General features: G+C 46.8%; 1 protein-coding gene across 3 annotated transcripts; it reads left to right on the top strand.

The window, feature by feature from the left end:
- Positions 1-17295, top strand: LOC117406137 (protein Jade-3-like). Of its 3 annotated transcripts, none has more exons than XM_059030350.1 (12): positions 1-389; positions 5334-5402; positions 6865-6924; positions 9646-9728; positions 10147-10304; positions 11263-11459; positions 11879-12090; positions 12361-12528; positions 12725-12841; positions 13766-14209; positions 14706-14823; positions 15850-17295. In XM_059030350.1, exons 3-12 carry the CDS (start codon positions 6876-6878, stop codon positions 16731-16733), a joined length of 2430 nt encoding a protein of 809 aa, XP_058886333.1. In that variant the 5' UTR covers positions 1-389; positions 5334-5402; positions 6865-6875; the 3' UTR covers positions 16734-17295. The 3 variants fall into 3 exon arrangements, with proteins under 3 accessions (XP_058886333.1, XP_058886335.1, XP_058886334.1); XM_059030352.1 differs by having other exon boundaries at positions 4-389; positions 11263-11453; XM_059030351.1 differs by lacking the exon at positions 1-389 and adding an exon at positions 491-634.
- Positions 17296-20354: the final 3059 nt, after the last annotated feature.

Below are 20354 nucleotides of genomic sequence, written 5' to 3'. Positions count from 1 at the left end.
AAGTGACAGAAATTAAACACGGCACTTAACTTGAAAACTTAATAGCCATCCACAACAATGTAGTTATTCCAACAGTCGGAAAAAAACAGACATGTTTGATGGGGTGGCTTTAAATAAAGTTTGTTTAAAAAATTCTCTTCTATGGTTTGTGGCAGGCAGAAGCTGAGCCGAGGGAGAGGGAGGAGAAGGCGGAGTCTAGGGCCCTGCGGTGCGGATACACAATAGCGCTGTTGTGCTGCTGCCGAGTGGAGGGGAAATGGAGAGAGTGGAATGAAAGGAAAAACTAAGAAAGGAAAAGAAGACGCGATTGATCCCTGCGGCTGTCTCGTCGCTGAAGACGCTGAGAAGCAGCAGCGCAGGGTCCCCACGCTGATCTCATTCTGAGAAAGGTAAGGAAGGACGCTGCATTATTAATATATTGCTCAGTCTCTCTCTCTGTGTGTCTGCCATGCCGGGGCTGGCCCCGAATGGGTTGATATAGGCAAGGGCCTCATTCCTCCTGGCTGCATGGCCTCTATCTTCTCTTTTCAACGGGGATCTGGGGGCACAGGAAATACAAAATAGTGAACGAGTGTTTGAGGGCATGCCTGCACAGCGGCCCCGTTTGACTGGCTGTTGCGGTATATCGGTGGTGGTACGTGGTTAATATTGGCCGGTGCTTGAGAAAGTGTTGTTAGGACGAGCGTGGTAGTGGCGGTGGCGCCCTTGTTTGATTTCACTTCTTGTGCTGTTGTGTATTCATAATGCAGCAAGGCTAGTTTGGCGGCAAGGCCACTCAGAATCGCCAGGGAAACAGGAAGACGCTTGTATAATGAACGGACTCGACCAGTCCTATTGATTATTATTATTATTATTATTATATCCCCGTTGCTATCATCAGTCTGGCAGTTGCTGATGGAGCACGCATCTAAGGTAGAACTTGTTAAAGACCACAATGTATAGTTAAGCAAGGTGGTCTGACTTGTAATATAACAAATAGGTTTGCCTGTGCGCATGCTTACTCGTTTGGAAATCGACATACACTTTTGTTTACTTTTTTTTGTCATAAATTATTTTAAACTGAAAAAATAAACACCACCTCGAGCACCAACAGCATGGAAGCAATGCAATGTTCACGGCTCAAATCTATTAGCACTACACAAGCTGTTACGTCAGAGGCGTCCCTTTAAATGCTGTTTTAAATGCAGCGGTACATTTTTATTTGGGTTGGGGAAAAAAAAACGGGTATACAAATAAATAAATAGGGTACTTGTGTGTCTGCGACAGTCATAAACACGGGGTTTGCTGGTGTTGTGTTGTCTTTGTTCTGAACATATCCGGACACGACATGTGGGGTTTGTCACAGGTCGTGAATTTCGTTTGAACAGCGCCCGGAGTCATTAGGAGTTTAGTGTACAGGGCTGATGATGCGTCTACTATGAGTGGCAGTGTTCAGTACAACAAACAAAACGTCTCGTTCACGGCTTTTATTTAGCTTAAAAAAAAGCAATTAGAATTAGGCTAACTATTTTTTTTATATAAATAAAAAAAAAATCAATTTACTTTTGTAAAAATGTAAACACTCTTCAAGGTTTACTAGGAGCTTGATGAGCTAGGTAACAAGCACTGGTTTATTTATTTAAACAGGAATTGCAATGGGAGTCTCACTTCCATCCCTGTACTTAACTGAAGGTAGTTCTGAAACCCAGGATCGGGTGCAGGGATAGTGCAAGTTTCAAGCCCTGATAAACCCCAAAAATGTGTTTTTGATTTAAATCAGATTTTTGATTAAAATCGATTTTTTTATTTCTTTTTTTAAATTATGTATTTTTTTTTGTAGTAAGGTAGTTGTAGCTCTACAGTAAACTGTAAATTTAAGAATGCTGGAAATGGTGGTTTGTGAATAGTTTACATATCAAACTAAATTACTCAATCTTAAATGAATACAGAAATAAAGCAAATTATTTATCAATGTGGTATCCTCTAAATGTGAACTACAAGAATTTAGCGATGGAGTACGCCAGAGAAATCCTCCTCACTCATCCCAGTCATTCTTTTCTTTCTTTGATTTCCTCTTTGTGTCAGTCCAAACACACACAGTTGTTGCTTAGGACTGCTCTGCTTTTTATAGTGTGTTCAATTGTTAAAGTTCCTGATTGCACCACTAAATAAACCTGGTTTCAGTCCGTCTTAACACAGAGCTCAATTGTCTATTTGGGACCCCATTGCACTGTTATCAGAATCGCTTCTGCGAATATGTTAATGATGGGGCAGGCGCTCTAACGGGGCAAGACATGTCTTCAGAATACCATTTGTGAACGACGTCGCTTCGGGTGTGTGTTGTCGCTGTGAACGACGTCGCTGGGTGTGCTTTCTTGTGTGTCCAGTTTCCTCCCAGCTTCCTTAGCAACCCCTCTGAGGTTCTGCATTGATTGGCTGCTATTCAGAGGTGCTGTGAATCCCTGCACAGAGGAGGAGGAGGAGTCCTCTATTGCTCTGTGCAGCGTGCTGGCTGTGAATCCCTGCACAGAGGAGTCCGCTATTGCTCTGTGCAGCATGCTGGCTGTGAATCCCTGCACAGAGGAGTCCTCTATTGCTCTGTGCAGCGTGCTGGCTGTGAATCCCTGCACAGAGGAGGTGGAGTCCTCTATTGCTCTGTGCAGCATGCTGGCTGTGAATCCCTGCACAGAGGAGTCCGCTATTGCTCTGTGCAGCATGCTGGCTGTGAATCCCTGCACAGAGGAGTCCGCTATTGCTCTGTGCAGCGTGCTGGCTGTGAATCCCTGCACAGAGGAGGTGGAGTCCTCTATTGCTCTGTGCAGCGTGCTGGCTGTGAATCCCTGCACAGAGGAGTCCTCTATTGCTCTGTGCAGCGTGCTGGCTGTGAATCCCTGCACAGAGGAGGTGGAGTCCTCTATTGCTCTGTGCAGCGTGCTGGCTGTGAATCCCTGCACAGAGGAGTCCTCTATTGCTCTGTGCAGTGTGCTGGCTGTGAATCCCTGCACAGAGGAGGTGGAGTCCTCTATTGCTCTGTGCAGTGTGCTGGCTGTGAATCCCTGCACAGAGGAGTCCTCTATTGCTCTGTGCAGCGTGCTGGCTGTGAATCCCAGCACAGAGGAGGTGGAGTCCTCTATTGCTCTGTGCAGCGTCCTGGCTGTGAATCCCTGCACAGAGGAGGTGGAGTCCTCTATTGCTCTGTGCAGCGTGCTGGCTGTGAATCCCTGCACAGAGGAGGTGGAGTCCTCTATTGCTCTGTGCAGCGTGCTGGCTGTGAATCCCTGCACAGAGGAGTCCTCTATTGCTCTGTGCAGTGTGCTGGCTGTGAATCCCAGCACAGAGGAGGTGGAGTCCTCTATTGCTCTGTGCAGTGTGCTGGCTGTGAATCCCTGCACAGAGGAGGTGGAGTCCTCTATTGCTCTGTGCAGCGTGCTGGCTGTGAATCCCTGCACAGAGGAGGTGGAGTCCTCTATTGCTCTGTGCAGCATGCTGGCTGTGAATCCCTGCACAGAGGAGTCCTCTATTGCTCTGTGCAGCGTGCTGGCTGTGAATCCCAGCACAGAGGAGGTGGAGTCCTCTATTGCTCTGTGCAGCGTCCTGGCTGTGAATCCCTGCACAGAGGAGGTGGAGTCCTCTATTGCTCTGTGCAGCGTGCTGGCTGTGAATCCCTGCACAGAGGAGGAGGAGGAGGAGTCCTCTATTGCTCTGTGCAGTGTGCTGGCTGTGAATCCCTGCACAGAGGTGGAGGAGGAGTCCTCTATTGCTCTGTGCAGCGTGCTTGCTGTGAATCCCTGCACAGAGGAGGAGGAGTCCTCTATTGCCCTGTGAGTGTGCTGGCTGTGAATCACTGCACAGAGGAGGTGGAGTCTGTTTGTTTGTTTTTCATACTGTATATTGCCAGTGTCCAGCAGTGTCCAGCAAACACAGCAGAAGTGTTTGCTGAAATTGAAATTACAGTGCCATTATGTTCAGTTACAGTTAGTTACAATTATCTGCAGTAATTAGTTGTGATTACAATTACACAAAAAAGTAACAAACGACACACATGAACACGTCTCCTGTGTTCTAAATAACCAGCAGTAACCACAGGCACAAATACACACACTCACTATACAATTTACATTGTTTCTCAAACAACTACAGTCACCAGAAAGGGTTCAATACAGCAATAATGATCGAATGACAAGTAATTGCCTAACTGATCCGTAGTCTATCAGTTGCATTGGAACAGCAGTTAACTCAGAACTGCACAGTTGTAATTAACCCCAGGTCCGGTTGCCATTCTTCTGAGCTGTCATCAAAGTTTGCATCTGATATTGTTTTGCTTCAGACAGCTCACTGTGGGCATCCAGGCATGTGTTATTATTTCTGTTTTTATTAATTTCAAAGGCAAGACAAGAAGTACATTATATGTACATACAGATTAAATAGAATGCATAAAAAATCATTTACATATTCCATCCAGTTCAATTGCTATTGGCCAGCCCCCAATAGAGTATAAATAAGAAGCCAGTAACGTGGGCTGTTCATAAAGGTCAGGGCAAGTAAGAGCGAAGTTCACATTCTCAAGTTTGTTCTTTAAAGAATGGGAGATTATTTTATCTAATAGTACACTCTTCCATAGTTGTAGAGCAGGTGGCTTGGAGTCTTTCCAGAACAGTAACAGAACTTATTTTAGAGGCCAGAAAAGAAGAAAGGAGACATTTCTGAAGTGGTTCTGTTAGTGACAGAAGTGAGGTGCCCCCAAGAGTGACTAATGGAATATGATGATCTATTAGTGTAGATACATGTAGGGCTGCAACGAAGGGTACATGTTGACCTTCGAAGGTTGGGAACACATTGCCGAAGGAAGGTTTGAACCTTCGATTATACTAGTTTGCATAATTTACTGGTGACGTCACCATAGCTACACCATCAAAGTCTGGAATTTCCATGTCACTGATTTCTATAAATGCTGGTATTTGAAAACAACTTGCTGTAATATTGAACAATGCAAGTGTTTCCTGCTAGAGCAGTAAACTCTAAATGCTGCTGAATACCTGTATTCACTGTGGCGAACAGTTGTGACTGACCCGTCTGGGGTGTTGGTGACCCGTCTGGGCTGTGAGTGACCCGTCTGTGTTGTGACTGACCCATCTGTGGTGTTAGTGACCCGTCTGTGTTGGTGACCAGTCCGGGTTGTTGGTGACCCGCCTGGGTTGTGACTGACCCGCCTGGGTTGTGACTGACCCGTCTGGGTTGTTGGTGACCCGTCTGGGTTGTTGGTGACCCGTCTGTGTTGTGACTGACCCGTCTGTGTTGTTGTTGACCCGTCTGTGTTGTGACTGACCCGTCTGGGTTGTGTGCTGTTCTTGCAGGGATGTGAGGAGAGCATTGCAGACTCGCCAGGACAATACACTAGTGTGCACAGGACCTTGGGATTTATGGTGAGTATCTTGAGCCACATGCGGTAATTAAAGGGGAGAGGGAGGGGATGGACACTGACTGCTTTCCTTCTTAAAATGCTTGAAATAAACTCAGGGGTATTCAAACTTGTGGAGACACAGAGGCTGCGAGGATGTAAAAAACTGTATTGCATTGTGATTAACCTGTCTGTGATATGGTACGCCCTGTCGCATTGTGATTAAACTGTGTGTGATATGGTGCACCCTGTCGCATTGTGATGAAACTGTGTGTGATATGGTACGCCCTGTCGCATTGTGATTAAACTGTGTGTGATATGGTGCGCCCTGTCGCATTGTGATTAAACTGTGTGTGATATGGTACGCCCTGTCGCATTGTGATTAAACTGTGTGTGATATGGTGCACCCTGTCGCATTGTGATTAAACTGTGTGTGATATGGTGCACCCTGTCACATTGTGATTAACCTGTCTGTGATATGGTACGCCCTGTCGCATTGTGATTAAACTGTGTGTGATATGGTACGCCCTGTCGCACTGTGATTAAACTGTGTGTGATATGGTACGCCCTGTCGCACTGTGATTAAACTGTGTGTGATATGGTACGCCCTGTCGCACTGTGATTAAACTGTGTGTGATATGGTACGCCCTGTCGCATTGTGATTAAACTGTGTGTGATATGGTACGCCCTGTCACACTGTGATTAAACTGTGTGTGATATGGTACGCCCTGTCGCATTGTGATTAAACTGTGTGTGATATGGTACGCCCTGTCGCACTGTGATTAAACTGTGTGTGATATGGTACGCCCTGTCACATTGTGATTAACCTGTCTGTGATATGGTACGCCCTGTCGCATTGTGATTAAACTGTGTGTGATATGGTGCACCCTGTCACATTGTGATTAACCTGTCTGTGATATGGTACGCCCTGTCGCATTGTGATTAAACTGTGTGTGATATGGTACGCCCTGTCGCATTGTGATTAAACTGTGTGTGATGTGGTGCACCCTGTCACATTGTGATTAAAGGTGTAGGTTAGATTTTAGTTTGATTTGTTGGCGTGTTGATGATGATAATGATTATTATTATTATTATTATTTATTATTATTATTTATTATTATTATTTATAAAAATCCAATTTGATTACATTTGTTTTAGACTCTCAATTGTTCTATTTCTACAAACGTATTTTTTCAATTTTACAATTAAAACCAAATTTTGTGTCTAATTTGTGTTTGATCAAATTCTGTGTTTGATTGTTTAATTGTTAATTGTTTGTGTCAGTGTGTGTGTGTGAAGTGCTTTGGGATCCTTGTGATGAAAGGCACTATAGACATGTGAATTGTTATTAAACAAAGACTTCTGAGCAAATTTTTTTGCTCTGACCCTTTTTGCTGTGCAAGGCAGAGGAGGGGAGGACTGGTATTTTCAAACTTGTTGTTAATCATTGTATCTGATTTTAGTTTGTTCTTTTCTTTCTTGTTTAGGATACATCAGGATGAAACGCCACAGGCCTTCCAGTAGCAGTGACAGCTCTGACAATGAGAGTGAGTCCACAGCACCATGCATAGCACTGCTGTCTCCCCAGTGTGTAGAAATACAGCAGGGCTGTCCAGCCTGGTCCTGGAGACATGCAGTTGGAGCTTTTCTGGCTGTCTTTAAATCGGCAATCAGCAATGGGAAAAGGGGTTCCAGTGTTAACCAATTCATTGGTTCAGTTAGGTAACTGAGAACTCTGGCAGAACGAAAACCAGAAAACCCTGCGGCTCTCTGGGACCAGGGCTGGACACTCCTGAAAAATAGCGTGTTCACAATTCTGAAGCATTTCAAATAGGCAAAAGGGTTATATAATGCAAGTACAGTCGATTGCAAAGTACCACAAGAGCGTATTTGCATGTCTCTGAAAATGACACTGTTGTGTTTTTATAGAACACATGATTCGGGGTGTAACGGTGTATCGACAAATAATGATAGATTCTTTACAGGACGTACCATATCGTAATAGAGGTATCTATCGTTTGTATCGTCATGTAGAACCAAAAGCACAACATAGCTTGTTGTAGTGCACTGGGTGGTCCTTGAATAAAGAATACATGTGTTTTATAGTTGGTATGAATACACACGCCCATCAGAACCATCACAAGTGTCATGCTACATATTGTATTGTAACTTGCATGTCAGTGTGTCGTCGACTTGCTCCAAACGTTTAAACACCAAACTAGTACACAAAACCTGCTTGTGAACTTATCAAGATGGCATTGCTTCAGACACAACAAGGTTCACCAGTCGCAAGACCTTCTCAACATGGCTGCCTGCAAAGCTGGCATACCAAGCTTCTGAACTACAGTATCACAGAGGAAACCATGCAGGAAAAAAAAAAAATCTATCCAAATCGCTGCCCCCAGATTGGAACTGTGTATCAACCATAGCAGCTGTGAGGAAAATGGATCTGCTTCCAGGCCTTTAATAAGCACTATCTGTACATGCAGTGCAGGGATCCTCGCTGGCAGAAAGGACAGGCAGCGCAGGGATCCTCGCTGGCAGAAAGGACAGGCAGTGCAGGGATCCTCGCTGGCAGAAAGGACAGGCAGTGCAGGGATCCTCGCTGGCAGAAAGGACAGGCAGCGCAGGGATCCTCGCTGGCAGAAAGGACAGGCAGCGCAGGGATCCTCGCTGGCAGAAAGGACAGGCAGCGCAGGGATCCTCGCTGGCAGAAAGGACAGGCAGCGCAGGGATCCTCGCGGGCAGAAAGGACAGGCAGCGCAGGGATCCTCGCGGGCAGAAAGGACAGGCAGCGCAGGGATCCTCGCGGGCAGAAAGGACAGGCAGCGCAGGGATCCTCGCCGGCAGAAAGGACAGGCAGCGCAGGGATCCTCGCGGGCAGAAAGGACAGGCAGCGCAGGGATCCTCGCCGGCAGAAAGGACAGGCAGCGCAGGGATCCTCGCCGGCAGAAAGGACAGGCAGCGCAGGGATCCTCGCCGGCAGAAAGGACAGGCAGCGCAGGGATCCTCGCTAGCAGAAAGGCTGTGAGACCCTGATGGGCATCCAGGAGGTGTCCAAGGTATTGCTGCTGTTTTGTAGGAATGCCTGACTATTAGTTACCCTGGGATCTACATGGAGATAAAAAGACCTTGACGTTGTTTTATGAACCAGATTCCTATGCCTTGATAAAGCAGGTTATTAGATATTTATTTTACTTTGAGGATATGCACATCAGCAGCTGAGACTCTAGCGGTATGCAGACGTGTCTAGCAGGATGTGGCATCTTCTTTGTGTGGGTTTTGGGCCAACGGTTCTAGAGCTCTGTGTGCAATATACAAACAGAGCAGCTGTTTTACTGAACTCTGCCTAGTAGATACACCCCCCCCCCCCCATGTATCATTATGAGGGGAAGATTGGACTCCAGGGGCTCTATAGTATTGCCTACCAGAAATAAGTCGGTTGTCAGATTTTGTTTAGGTGATGGTTGTCTAGCCTTTACCACATACAGCCATAGCTGTAAGTTCTACATTGACAAAGATTTGAGTAAAAATAAAAAAAACTCTTCATGTTTTAGTCCCTTCTCATTGCATTCAACTTGAAGGACCTGATTTCTTGTGTAGTTTTCTTAAATGTATTAACAATGCAGCTGCCAACTTTCTGGGCCATGGATTTTGACCAGTAGAAAAAAATAATCCAGAATGCCAAGACTTGTCCAGAGAGTGGAGAGAGGGGAGAGGGGAGAGTAGGGAGAGGGGAGAGTAGGGAGAGTAGGGAGAGGGGAGAGGGGAGAGGGGAGAGGGGAGAGGGGAGAGGGGAGCGGAGAGAGTGGGGAGCGGGGAGAGGGGAGCGGAGAGAGTGGAGAGAGCGGGGAGAGTGGAGAGGGGAGCGGAGAGTGGAGAGCGGAGAGAGTGGAGAGTGGGGAGAGGGGAGCGGGGAGAGAGCGGGGAGTGGAGAGAGTGGAGGGAGCGGGGAGAGAGCGGGGAGTGGAGAGAGTGGAGAGAGAGGGGAGCGGAGAGAGCGGGGAGAGCGGGGAGAGTGGAGAGAGTGGAGAGTGGAGAGAGCGGGGAGAGTGGGGAGAGAGGAGAGCGGGGAGCGGAGAGAGTGGGGAGAGTGGAGAGTGGGGAGCGGGGAGCGTGTTTAGTCTTCCGTTCACCTCCATCTTCTATGGGAACACATGCCAGCAGTGTGTTAGTGTGTAGTGGCCAGTTCATTGTAAAGGTGCTGCATTGTTATAAATTGCCTACCTTGGAGGTTAACTGACCCCCCTGTTTATTTTGGTTTGTAGGTCCCTCCACCTCGTTCTCCTCATCCTACAAATATGGGGGCAAAGTGGGCACCCCTGTCAGCCAACCGAAGAAGCCTGCTGAGGTAAGGGAGAAGACAAAGCCTGTTTCCAGAGAGCTCATTTCCACTGCCCGCCACACTGCTTCCACATTGGGTGTGCTGTAAGAACTGAAAGACAAAACCTGTATCAAAATGAAAGCGGCCATGTGGCAGCTTGACTCCCTACAATATACCAAGTAGGCTGTTGCTGGATTTGAGTTCTGAAATGGGCAGGGCTGAACCAGAAATGGGCGGGGGCAACCAGACAAAAACTGGGCCTGAAACAGGAGCAGACAGAAAGACGAAGGAGACTAGGTTATTGATCAGAAATGTTACGCGCAGCTTTCGTATTGCCCCCCCCCCCCCTTCAGTCCTGCATACCACCCCCCCCCACCCCCCTTACCTAGCATCCTTTTAACAGAGCGGTTAAACACAAAGTGAAATCCTGCTTTTGTTCCTCCAGGTGTTCAGAAAAGACCTGATCAGTGCCATGAAGCTTCCAGACTCGCACCACATTAACCCTGAGGAGTACTACCTCCTGGCTGACACATGGAAGCAGGAGTGGGAGAAGGGGGTGCAGGTCCCAGCCAGCCCCGACTCCCTCCTGCAGCCTTCCCTCAGGCAGGTCCCTGTCCCGCGCTCTGCGCCTCAAAGGCAGTATCTGCTATCAAGTGGTTCTTTATGCTTTCTGAATCCCAGGCTAATAAAATGTTTGCGCTCCTGCTGTGCCATGCTAAAAAATAGCACATTGTTCTATTAAAAATGTTTGTTAAAAGCAAACACACAACATCAATCATAGAGTTTTACACTAATTGTATCACCTCATCATTGGGACTGAAAAGGCCCCATCTGTACAAATGTAAGCAGGTTATTCCCTTATGAGCCCTTTGTGTTAGTCTGTCTGTCTGTCTGTTTGTCTGTGTATCGCACTTCAATTAAAGCTCTATCTAGAGAACCACTTATTAACTGGGAGTGGGGTTCTAGGTGAATTGTAACATTAACTGGGAGTGGGGTTCTAGGTGAATTGTAACGTTGTTATTAACTGGGAGTGGGGTTCTAGCTGAATTGTAACGTTGTTATTAACTGGGAGTGGGGTTCTAGCTGAATTGTAACATTATTAACTGGGAGTGGGGTTCTAGCTGAATTGTAACGTTGTTATTAACTGGGAGTGGGGTTCTAGCTGAATTGTAACGTTGTTATTAACTGGGAGTGGGGTTCTAGCTGAATTGTAACATTATTAACTGGGAGTGGGGTTCTAGCTGAATTGTAACGTTGTTATTAACTGGGAGTGGGGTTCTAGCTGAATTGTAACGTTGTTATTAACTGGGAGTGGGGTTCTAGCTGAATTGTAACATTATTAACTGGGAGTGGGGTTCTAGGTGAATTGTAACGTTATTAACTGGGAGTGGGGTTCTAGCTGAATTGTAACGTTGTTGTTATTAACTGGGAGTGGGGTTCTAATTGAATTGTAACATTGTTGTTAACTGGGAGTGGGATTCTAGCTGAATTGTAACATTGTTATTAAGTGGGAGTGGGGTTCTAGCTGAATTGTAACGTTGTGTCGCTCGGCTGCTTGCAGGGTTATCGCAGAGAAGCCGAAGGAGAGCCTGTTTGTTCGGCAGCGGAAGTACATCCAGTGCTCCAGCCAGGAGCCTGTGGAGTCTGGCTATGTGAACATCGTGGAGCTGGCCGAGTCCATGTGCCGCTATGACCTGGACGACATGGACCTCTTCTGGCTGCAGGAGCTCAACGCTGAGCTGGAGGAGCTGGGTGAGGGTGAGGGAGTGTGACGCTGAAAGTTGCTAGGAAATGCACATTGTTTTCCCTTATTCATGTATGGCAATGTAAGGTCAAGCTTGCGGGGGGAGCGTGTAACTGCAGTATAATTTAAATGGTCTGTTCTTTGGTCAAGCATCTTAAAATAAACTTTTTTTTATTCCAATTTTGAGGTTCGTTGTCTGCATGGCTACCAAGATATTTTCAACGGGTACAAATAATTAAAAAGACAGTATAGTATGCAAGTGCTCAGTTTTATTAAGAAGCAGCTCTCTGCTTCTTACCGACATCAAATGCCCCGAATTCCTTGAGCAACCGTTGCATGGTTTATTTAAAGTCTTGGATTTGCTGTCCTGTGGAAAAAACCCAAGAACTAAACGAGAGGCGTGACTTGGAGGCTGTTTGTTCCTCCCCGGCAGGCTGCAGTCTGCTGGATGAGTTCACCATGGAGAAGGCCATGGAGGCTCTGGAGAAGCAGTGCCATGAGAGCATGAACCACGCCATCGAGACTGAGGAGGGGCTGGGCATCGAGTATGACGAGGACGTCATCTGCGATGTGTGCCGCTCCCCTGACAGCGAGGAGGGCAATGACATGGTCTTCTGTGACCAGTGCAACATCTGCGTGCATCAGGTGGGCTGAGTGGGGAAGACACGCAGGACTGTGCAAGGATGGAGACTACTGGGGTTGGGATTCAAAAATGGTTAACTGTGGGCATTAAAGCAAAAACAAAACATTATTTATGCTTGTCTGGGACCGCCTACTTTGTTCTCATACCTACATCAAAGTAAATGCTTCATGAAACTGGCCCTTGGTGTCTGTTAGCCGCACCTCCAGATTCTGACTGGGGATCCCAAGTCCCTGCAGTTGTGTTCATGTCCCTGCCTGTCTCGTCTGCTGCAGGCATGCTACGGGATCCTGAAGGTACCGCATGGCAGCTGGCTGTGCCGGACCTGCGTGCTGGCGATCCACCCGCAGTGTGTGCTGTGCCCGCAGAGGGGAGGCGCCATGAAGGCAACGCGGGCCGGGACTAAGTGGGCCCATGTCAGCTGTGCCCTGTGGATTCCGGAGGTAATGTCAAAGGACTTTGCCCACCTGAGTTTATTTAAATATGTGTTGGGAAGTTAACAGAAAACTGGTAGTGGAGTAGAAGGGGAAACGGTGAAAATTTATATCAGTTTTTACAAAGCAAGCCATACAGTGCATGGTTCTTTTCGGAAGGTATCCTGTGCTGTGATTGCTAATGTACCTCTGCCCCTGTTTCTAGGTCAGCATTGCTTGTCCAGAGAGAATGGAGCCAATCACCAAGGTGTCTCACATCCCACCCAGTCGCTGGGCACTGGTCTGCAGTCTGTGCAAACTCAAGACGGGTGCTTGTATTCAGGTACTATCAATCCACACTTGTCACATGCATTTAGGGTATTCCTTTTTGCATAGGGTATTCCTCTCATTGTGTCTCCTGATTACCTGCTGCAGGATGCTTCAGACTGTCGTCCTCTGGGTTTGACACTAGCTCATGTCAAGTTAAAAGTACAGCCCACTGTAGTCCTACATCTACACTTTCAAGAACTCTCCATGAAAAGATTTTGAGACTAATGTTTCAGCTATTTTGAAAACTGTTGCTAAATCTAAGTCTGAAACTGAACTCTGAAGTAGTAATTCTCATTGTCAGACTGAACTCTGGAGTAGGAATTCTCATTGTCAGACTGCACTCTGGAGTAGGAATTCTCATGGTCAGACTGCACTCTGGAGTAGGAATTCTCATTGTCAGACTGCACTCTGGAGTAGGAATTCTCATTGTCAGAGGGCACTCTGGAGCAGGAATTCTCATTGTCAGAGGGCACTCTGGAGCAGGAATTCTCATTGACAGACTGCACTCTGGAGTAGGAATTCTCATTGTCAGAGGGCACTCTGGAGTAGGATCTCATTGTCAGAGGGCACTCTGGAGCAGGAATTCTCATTGTCAGAGTGCACTCTGGAGCAGGAATTCTCATTGTCGGAGTGCACTCTGGAGTAAGAATTCTCATTGTCGGAGTGCACTCTGGAGCAGGAATTCTCATTGTCAGACTGCACTCTGGAGCAGGAATTCTCATTGTCAGACTGCACTCTGGAGCAGGAATTCTCATTGTCGGAGTGCACTCTGGAGTAAGAATTCTCATTGTCGGAGTGCACTCTGGAGTAAGAATTCTCATTGTCGGAGTGCACTCTGGAGCAGGAATTCTCATTGTCAGACTGCACTCTGGAGTAGGAATTCTCATTGTCAGAGTGCACTCTGGAGCAGGAATTCTCATTGTCTCCCTCTCTACAGTGCTCAGTGAAGAGCTGCATCACAGCCTTCCACGTGACCTGCGCGTTCCAGCACAGTTTGGAGATGAAGACCATCCTGGACGAGGGGGACGAGGTCAAGTTCAAGTCGTACTGCCTGAAGCACAGCAAGCCCACGGCAGGGGAGCCCCGGCCCAAGCCTGCCACAGAGACGGAGAAGACCAGCCTGCGGGCCCAGAAGCTGCTGGCGCTGGAGGAGCAGTTCTACACCCTGGTGCGCTCCGCGGACCTGGCCTGCCAGCTGGGGCTGCCCGAGCACGTCCTGGACTTCGTTTACCAGTACTGGAAACTGAAGCGCAAGAGCAACTTCAACAAGGCTCTGCTGCCGCCCAAGGAAGGGGAGGAGAATGTGTTGCTGCAGCCCAGGGAGGACAGCATCCACACCCGCATGAGGATGTTCATGCACCTGCGCCAGGACCTGGAGAGGGTACCTTCCACTGTCTCAGGGCTGCTAACAATCTACACAGACACATTCTCTATCGGGTTACAAAGTTTGCCTTGCAGGAAATATGTGCAGTGAATAGCTGGAGTACTCTTGCTTGCAATGATAGTATTTCTTGGTATTTTTTTAATGTTGATTTTAGGCACACTTGTGCATTTGTGCTCTTTTTCAGGTAATTCTTACTTTAAATCTGTTTCTTAATGTGAGCCCTGTTTTTAAATAACTTCATTCTTCAGTATGTTTCACATTATAAGATGTGATGATGCTGTTTAAAGATGGAGCCCATATTAAAAAAAATGGATAGGATTTGAAATGGAAATAACAATGCAGCAATAGACCAGTTCATTTCTGCAAATATGGTAGTTTGTTTTATTTTTTTGGATGTCGCTCGTAGACAGAATTGACATCTTTTAGTCCATTTTCTCCCCTTAAAGCTTTCTTTTGTTCTTTGATTTCTTTTGTTCCTTCTGTGTCACCGCAGGTAAGAAACTTGTGCTACATGGTGAGCAGAAGAGAGAAGCTGAAACTGTCTCAAAGCAAAGCGCAAGAGCAGATCTTCAACCTCCAGGTGCAGCTCGTCAACCAGGAACTCACTGCAGGTAGTCTGGGTTTACCTGCTACACCGGGGTCTGTACTGTAGAGAATAACCAGGAACTCACTGCAGGTAGTCTGGGTTTACCTGCTACACCTGGGTCTGTACTGTTGAGAATAACCAGGAACTCACTGCAGGTAGTCTGGGTTTACCTGCTACACCTGGGTCTGTACTGTAGAGAATAACCAGGAACTCACTGCAGGTAGTCTGGGTTTACCTGCTACACCGGGGTCTGTACTAATAACCAGCTGCTCACTGCTGTCAGTCTTGCTTGACCTGTAGCTCCATACCCCCAGGTTGCCCGCTCTGCTGTACAGTGTTTACACAGTAGTTTGAAGAGGGGGTATCCCTCCAGTTACTCAGTAAATGTCATGTAGTAAAGAAGCAATGCGTGGAGAAAGCAGTGCTCGCTCGTGTCTTGGTGAGGGAGTGTCTCTCTTACATGATTTGATTTGGAAGAAGTACTTTTTCTAGTATGTGACGTTCCACTTCTAATGCAGAATGGTTTTACAAGCTTCAATAATAGAAAGCTAAATATTTCATATAGGCTCAAACAAGCCTGCAGTGTTTCAAGACCCTTTCCTGAGGTTGTGCTTGACTTGCAGTGTGTGTCAATGGGTCCATACAGTATTCAGACAGGACCTACCCCTGAGGCAGGGGACCTAGCCAGTGAGGCAGCTGCCCGGAGAGTCTTCTACACAGCTTTCTGTAGTATAAGCTTGTTGTTGACTCTCCTGCCATGAAAGCAGGGCTCTGTGCTCTGAGGTAACTTTGCACTTCTGCAATAACATATTACATTTGGCAAAAGACTCTGCTAAAAAATGTCACGCACTAGTGAAGATTTTTGGTTTCTGAAGTTGCAAAATAACCCAGACTCAATTTGTTTCTGATTTACCTTGTACTGCACATACTCTGCTAGAAATAAGTCTTGACTTTTTCCCCCCAATATAATTCTATTGTCTGAATTGTGGTGGTGGTTGTTTTTGGACAAGGTGCGGACTGACTGAGGTGTCTGTGTTGTCTCTCTCCTCAGGGCTTCCCCTGTCAGGCCCGTTGGAAAGTGTGCTGTTCAGGGCCCCTCCTCGGATAACCCTCAAACTGAAGATGCCCAAAGGAGCTTTAGGAAACGGCAAAGCCAGCTCCAAGTCCGGCAACGGGCCCCTGTGCCCCGACAACAGCGGGAATGTCTACAACAAGGGCAGCAGCGCTGCTCCACAGGGGCCCCCGAGAGCCGGAGAGAAGATCAAGTCACACCACCGGGCTCGGAGAGAGGACCGCAGCAACGGCCTGTTTACTGGCTCAGGGCTCCCTCAGACAGACTGCCTGCCTGTCCCCCCTCTCAAACCCTCAGGGAAACCCATGGCGCTCCATGCTGCTCTGCATGGGCAGCCTTCTCCTAATGGGAATGGCAAACTGGAGCGAGAGCGTGTACGGCCCCCCAAATCAAACGGGCTCATGGACAAAAGAGACGGCTCCTGCCAGACTCCCTACGAGCAGGGCCTCCCCAAAAAGGGAGCTGGTGCAGGGGGTGGAGGCAGCGGCGGCGGTGGCAACTTCCGGAAATCAACTATGGAGCACTTCAGCCGCTCCTTCAAAGAGGCCACAGACAGCCTGGTGCGGACGACGGAGGACCTGCGAAGCTCCAGTAAGCCCTCCCGGAAAAACACCGCCAAGGAGAGGCTGTGGACCAAGCCAGCCCCCGAGAGGCAGGCCGGCAGCGGGCAGCCCTACCAGGAAAACGACGGCTACTGCCCGGATCTGGAGCTGAGCGACTCGGAGACGGAGGCGGACGGAAAGCGTGAGCCCTCACGCCTGCAGGGCAGCAGCTCAGAGGGGGGCAGCCCAGAGCGGCACTACAGCAAAGGAAGCAGCTGCAATAAAGTGGCTGTGGTGTGCCGGCCCTCTGTGCAGAGGTGATGACTGACCGACTGACCGACTGACTGGCCAGTGCAGCCTTCCAGGTCCCTGTCTCTATTTGCCAGGCTGATTCTGTGTCCTGCCTTGGAAAAACTAATGCTGCCAGGGACTTGAGCCAACACAATAGTTTTGTATCTGTTCTTTTAGTGTCTGGCTTTGGCGCTGTGGTGCTACAAACAGGGAGTCCTGGGAAGAGCTGCGCGAGGTGTCAGGTGTCAGTCGTTCTCACGCCAGGTAGTCTTCATAAGAAGACTGTGTCCTTGTCCTGAAAAGGCTTACCCAGCATAGGTTACAGGCGTGGACTGGCAGCCATTCACATGCCCACCAGGTTTGCTGTAGAGCAATAGGACTGTATGAGGAGTCCTTCAATTCAATGAGGATAAAATTTGTCACGAATATTCCAAATGGTATTCTTTTTCACGGGGGTGCCAGGGAATACAAGCCATCTCTGACCTGTCCCAGGGGTTAGACCTTACATAAAGGGCCATGCTGTCCTTTGTCCTTTCTGTCCATTTTCTCTTGAGTTGTACACAGAGCCAACTAATAAAAATGATAAATACAACTTTTTAAAATTAATTAATTTTTTATATACAGGACTGTACATAGGTACTCTGTTCCTGGGGAGTGAACTTGTTGAAATGGCCGGTCTTACGAACACTGAATGAATGACCAACTTGCTTATACAGTAGTTTACGGGGGTGGGGGGGGGGGTACCACCCCACAGGATACCTGCTGGTCTGGAGGGCATTCTTAAATGTTGGCAATCAGCTGCTTTATATTTAGGAGAAGATGTAAAGCTGTTTATGAATGTGGAGGTTTATTTTATTTTATTTTTGTTCTCTAAATTCTTGAGCCAGTTTCCAGATTTGGAATGAAGTGAAACACAGTTTTAATTGTTACTTGCTTAGAAGTTTCTCCTTGTGAGAAGGTTTATTGTACAGGTTTATAACTTGCAATGCCTTTTAAGTTAAGTAATGGGTAACTGAAACACACACACGCACGCGCACACACACACAAGCGCGCGCGCGCATGCGCGCGCACACACACACACACACACATATATATGGTGTTAAAAATGCACGGCTAATATTTTGGTTGACTAATCCTTGCACTTTGTTCAAGCACAAATTGAAATTTGGGAGTGACCTGTGACCTGTTATGTGTTTGACTGCAGGCTTTACTCCTATTCCCTGTAATGAGGAGTCCTGGTAACCCGCAGATCAAACAAGATCTGCTTCATGATGGCATCTCTGAATTGCCTGGGGATGGGCTTGGTTGAAACATCTGAAATTGCACACAGGAAGCTATGCTGGTATTCATATTCTCCTGAGTGTATTGGTGTTATTTTCCACAAGAGGGCGCTTGAAGGCCACTGAGTACAATGTAGGGCGGTGTGTTCAGGGAGTCCTCGGTTTGCTGTAACCTCACTTGGGTTTCTAAAGGTGTGTGTGTGTTTTTTTTTTTTTTGAAGAGGAGCAGTATGAAGATGATGTGATGACTGTATTTGTAGAGTGTATATTTGCAAAGTTTTGCCAAAAAAAAGTTGCTTGAATACACAAAAAAGACTACATGATTTCAGTTAAATGTGTAGATGAAGCAATCTCTGGAAAATGCAGGTCCTACTGAAACGAAGAGTGTTTTGCTCACTTATGCTTTGCTTTTCCTAATCTGTTGCCTTAAATTTAGTTTTGTCTGTGATGTAAGATCCAATATGTTTATATGTATTGGAGGAATACTGCCTGTGGGGTGGGGGTGGGGCTGGGGGGCGGTGCTGAGGGGTGGGGTGGGGCTGGCAGGCGGGTGGTCCTGGGGGCAGGGCTGGGGAGCGGGGCGGGGTGGGGTGGGGTAGGGCTGGGGGGTGGCTGGGCAGGTCTCTGTAGTTTTCTGTTTCTAAGAGGAGTGGCAGCTCCTCCTCCAGTTGTTGGGTTCTCCTCTATACACTGTTGACACAAGAGTTTTCAATCTTTCACCTTTGTTTCAAGCTTTAAATTGTGTAATTAATATTGTTTCTGGGGCCATATGAAAAAACATGCATGTTTTGATGGGACAAAAAAAACAAACTGGCAATTTATTCTAAACATTGTTTTATTACAAATGCCAAGACCTGAAATTGAGTCAATGTCGTAGAAGGGACAGAGAGTCTGTGTGTGTGTGTGTGTGTGTTTGTGCGTGCATATGTGTGCAATCCATGTAGTGTACTGTGTGTGTTTGTGAGATCACAAAACCAAACCACCTTGAGCAGCCCTGTAAATTAGTCTTTCAATATAAAAGCAGAGATGGAAATGTCTCCCATTGCATAGCAGTGTGATTCCTGGTTTTACTAGACATACACTGTGGCTTATCAATCTTGTAGTAAAGCCTGGAATGATGGAAAATGCTATGCAATGTAAACGAGAAGTTCCCTAATCAAAACTCCCTTCTAGTAACTTCCAAATCACTCAATTTGCCTTTACAGTCGCATAGTGTATGTATTTGTGTGTGTGTGTGTATACATGCAGGGTGGGTTGGGTAGCAGGGCTGTATTCACAAGCTGCTAATGTTACAGACCAGCAAGAAACAACGAAGGTGCAGGCCTGTGCCTGGGGCCCTAAAGGAACCTCCAGAGGTAATTATTTGAAGCTTTTTAATATTGCTGTTGTGTTTTCTTGGTGTTGACCTGGCACTGGGGAATGCTGTGTGAATGAATAATGTGTATGTGTGTGTATATATATATATATATATATATTACATTACACACTCTCTATTCTCCTTAGCCCGGTCATTGCCTCAGTTTGGTTTGTTTTGCTTGTACCCTGAAAAAGTGGGCAGAAACTGGATCATCCTGTAAACTATTCCATATGTAGTTTCCAGGATTCGCACGACACACAGGGTTTCAACTGACTACTTGTGTGTCTCTGTGTCCTACTTTTTTAATTATTATTTTTTTATTTAAAGCCTCAACAAAATGTTTAATATCCCAAGCGAGCCGCTCTGAAAAGTATCTCGCACATGACCTCAGAACCATGAGCTGTACACAACAAGCTTGTTACATGTGCTTATGATGCCAACACTGCAATCCTTTCTGTTCATCTCTCCAGTTAAACGGCGCTTTTCAGAGGGGAAATCGCTGCTGTTTGCTCTCAAGGTTGTTTTTTTTTTAAGTTTTGCCTACATGCAAATGATACACTGGACATTTTATAGAATTTAGCCATATCAAGAATATGGCTGCAGTTCCATCTGTATTTGTGTTTCATTGTTTATTGACAGGTTCATACATTGCCCTGTTAAGGGTTTCATTATGTAGGAGTTCACTAGCTTGTGTATGGAGATCTTCACTGTACTGTACCGTACCTGCGTGTCTGCTCCAGGTATGATGTATGCATTCCTTGAAATGACTTGTTCCATACACTTGGTTTGAAATTGTTTTATACATGAGCTTTCACAGTTGAGCCAAGTCTTTTCGGATGAACCCCCCCCCCCCCTTTACTTTTTACAGGAACCTTTTTTCATTAAATTTTTGAAAATGCTAACCCTGACTGTGTGACTGATTTAATGTTTCTTCCGTTCTGGGAATTGTATCGTGATATAACCAAAGCATTTTTTTTTTTTTTTTAATTGCAGCATGGCAGTGTTCAAAATGTT

The sequence above is a fragment of the Acipenser ruthenus genome, chromosome 9 (genome assembly GCF_902713425.1).
Source record: "Acipenser ruthenus chromosome 9, fAciRut3.2 maternal haplotype, whole genome shotgun sequence".
NCBI lineage: Eukaryota > Metazoa > Chordata > Actinopteri > Acipenseriformes > Acipenseridae > Acipenser > Acipenser ruthenus.
The sequence above is the reverse complement of the archived record's forward strand: the minus strand, read 5'-3'. Positions and strand labels throughout refer to the sequence as shown.

Bases quoted from the DNA above. Each gene is read 5' to 3' on its own strand.
- LOC117406137 (XM_059030350.1), top strand. From the start codon at position 6,876: ATGAAACGCCACAGGCCTTCCAGTAGCAGTGACAGCTCTGACAATGAG. The intron at 9,729-10,146 runs GTAAGGGAGAAG...TTGTTCCTCCAG, and splicing joins AACCGAAGAAGCCTGCTGAG to GTGTTCAGAAAAGACCTGAT. The intron at 11,460-11,878 runs GTGAGGGAGTGT...CCTCCCCGGCAG, and splicing joins GCTGGAGGAGCTGGGTGAGG to GCTGCAGTCTGCTGGATGAG.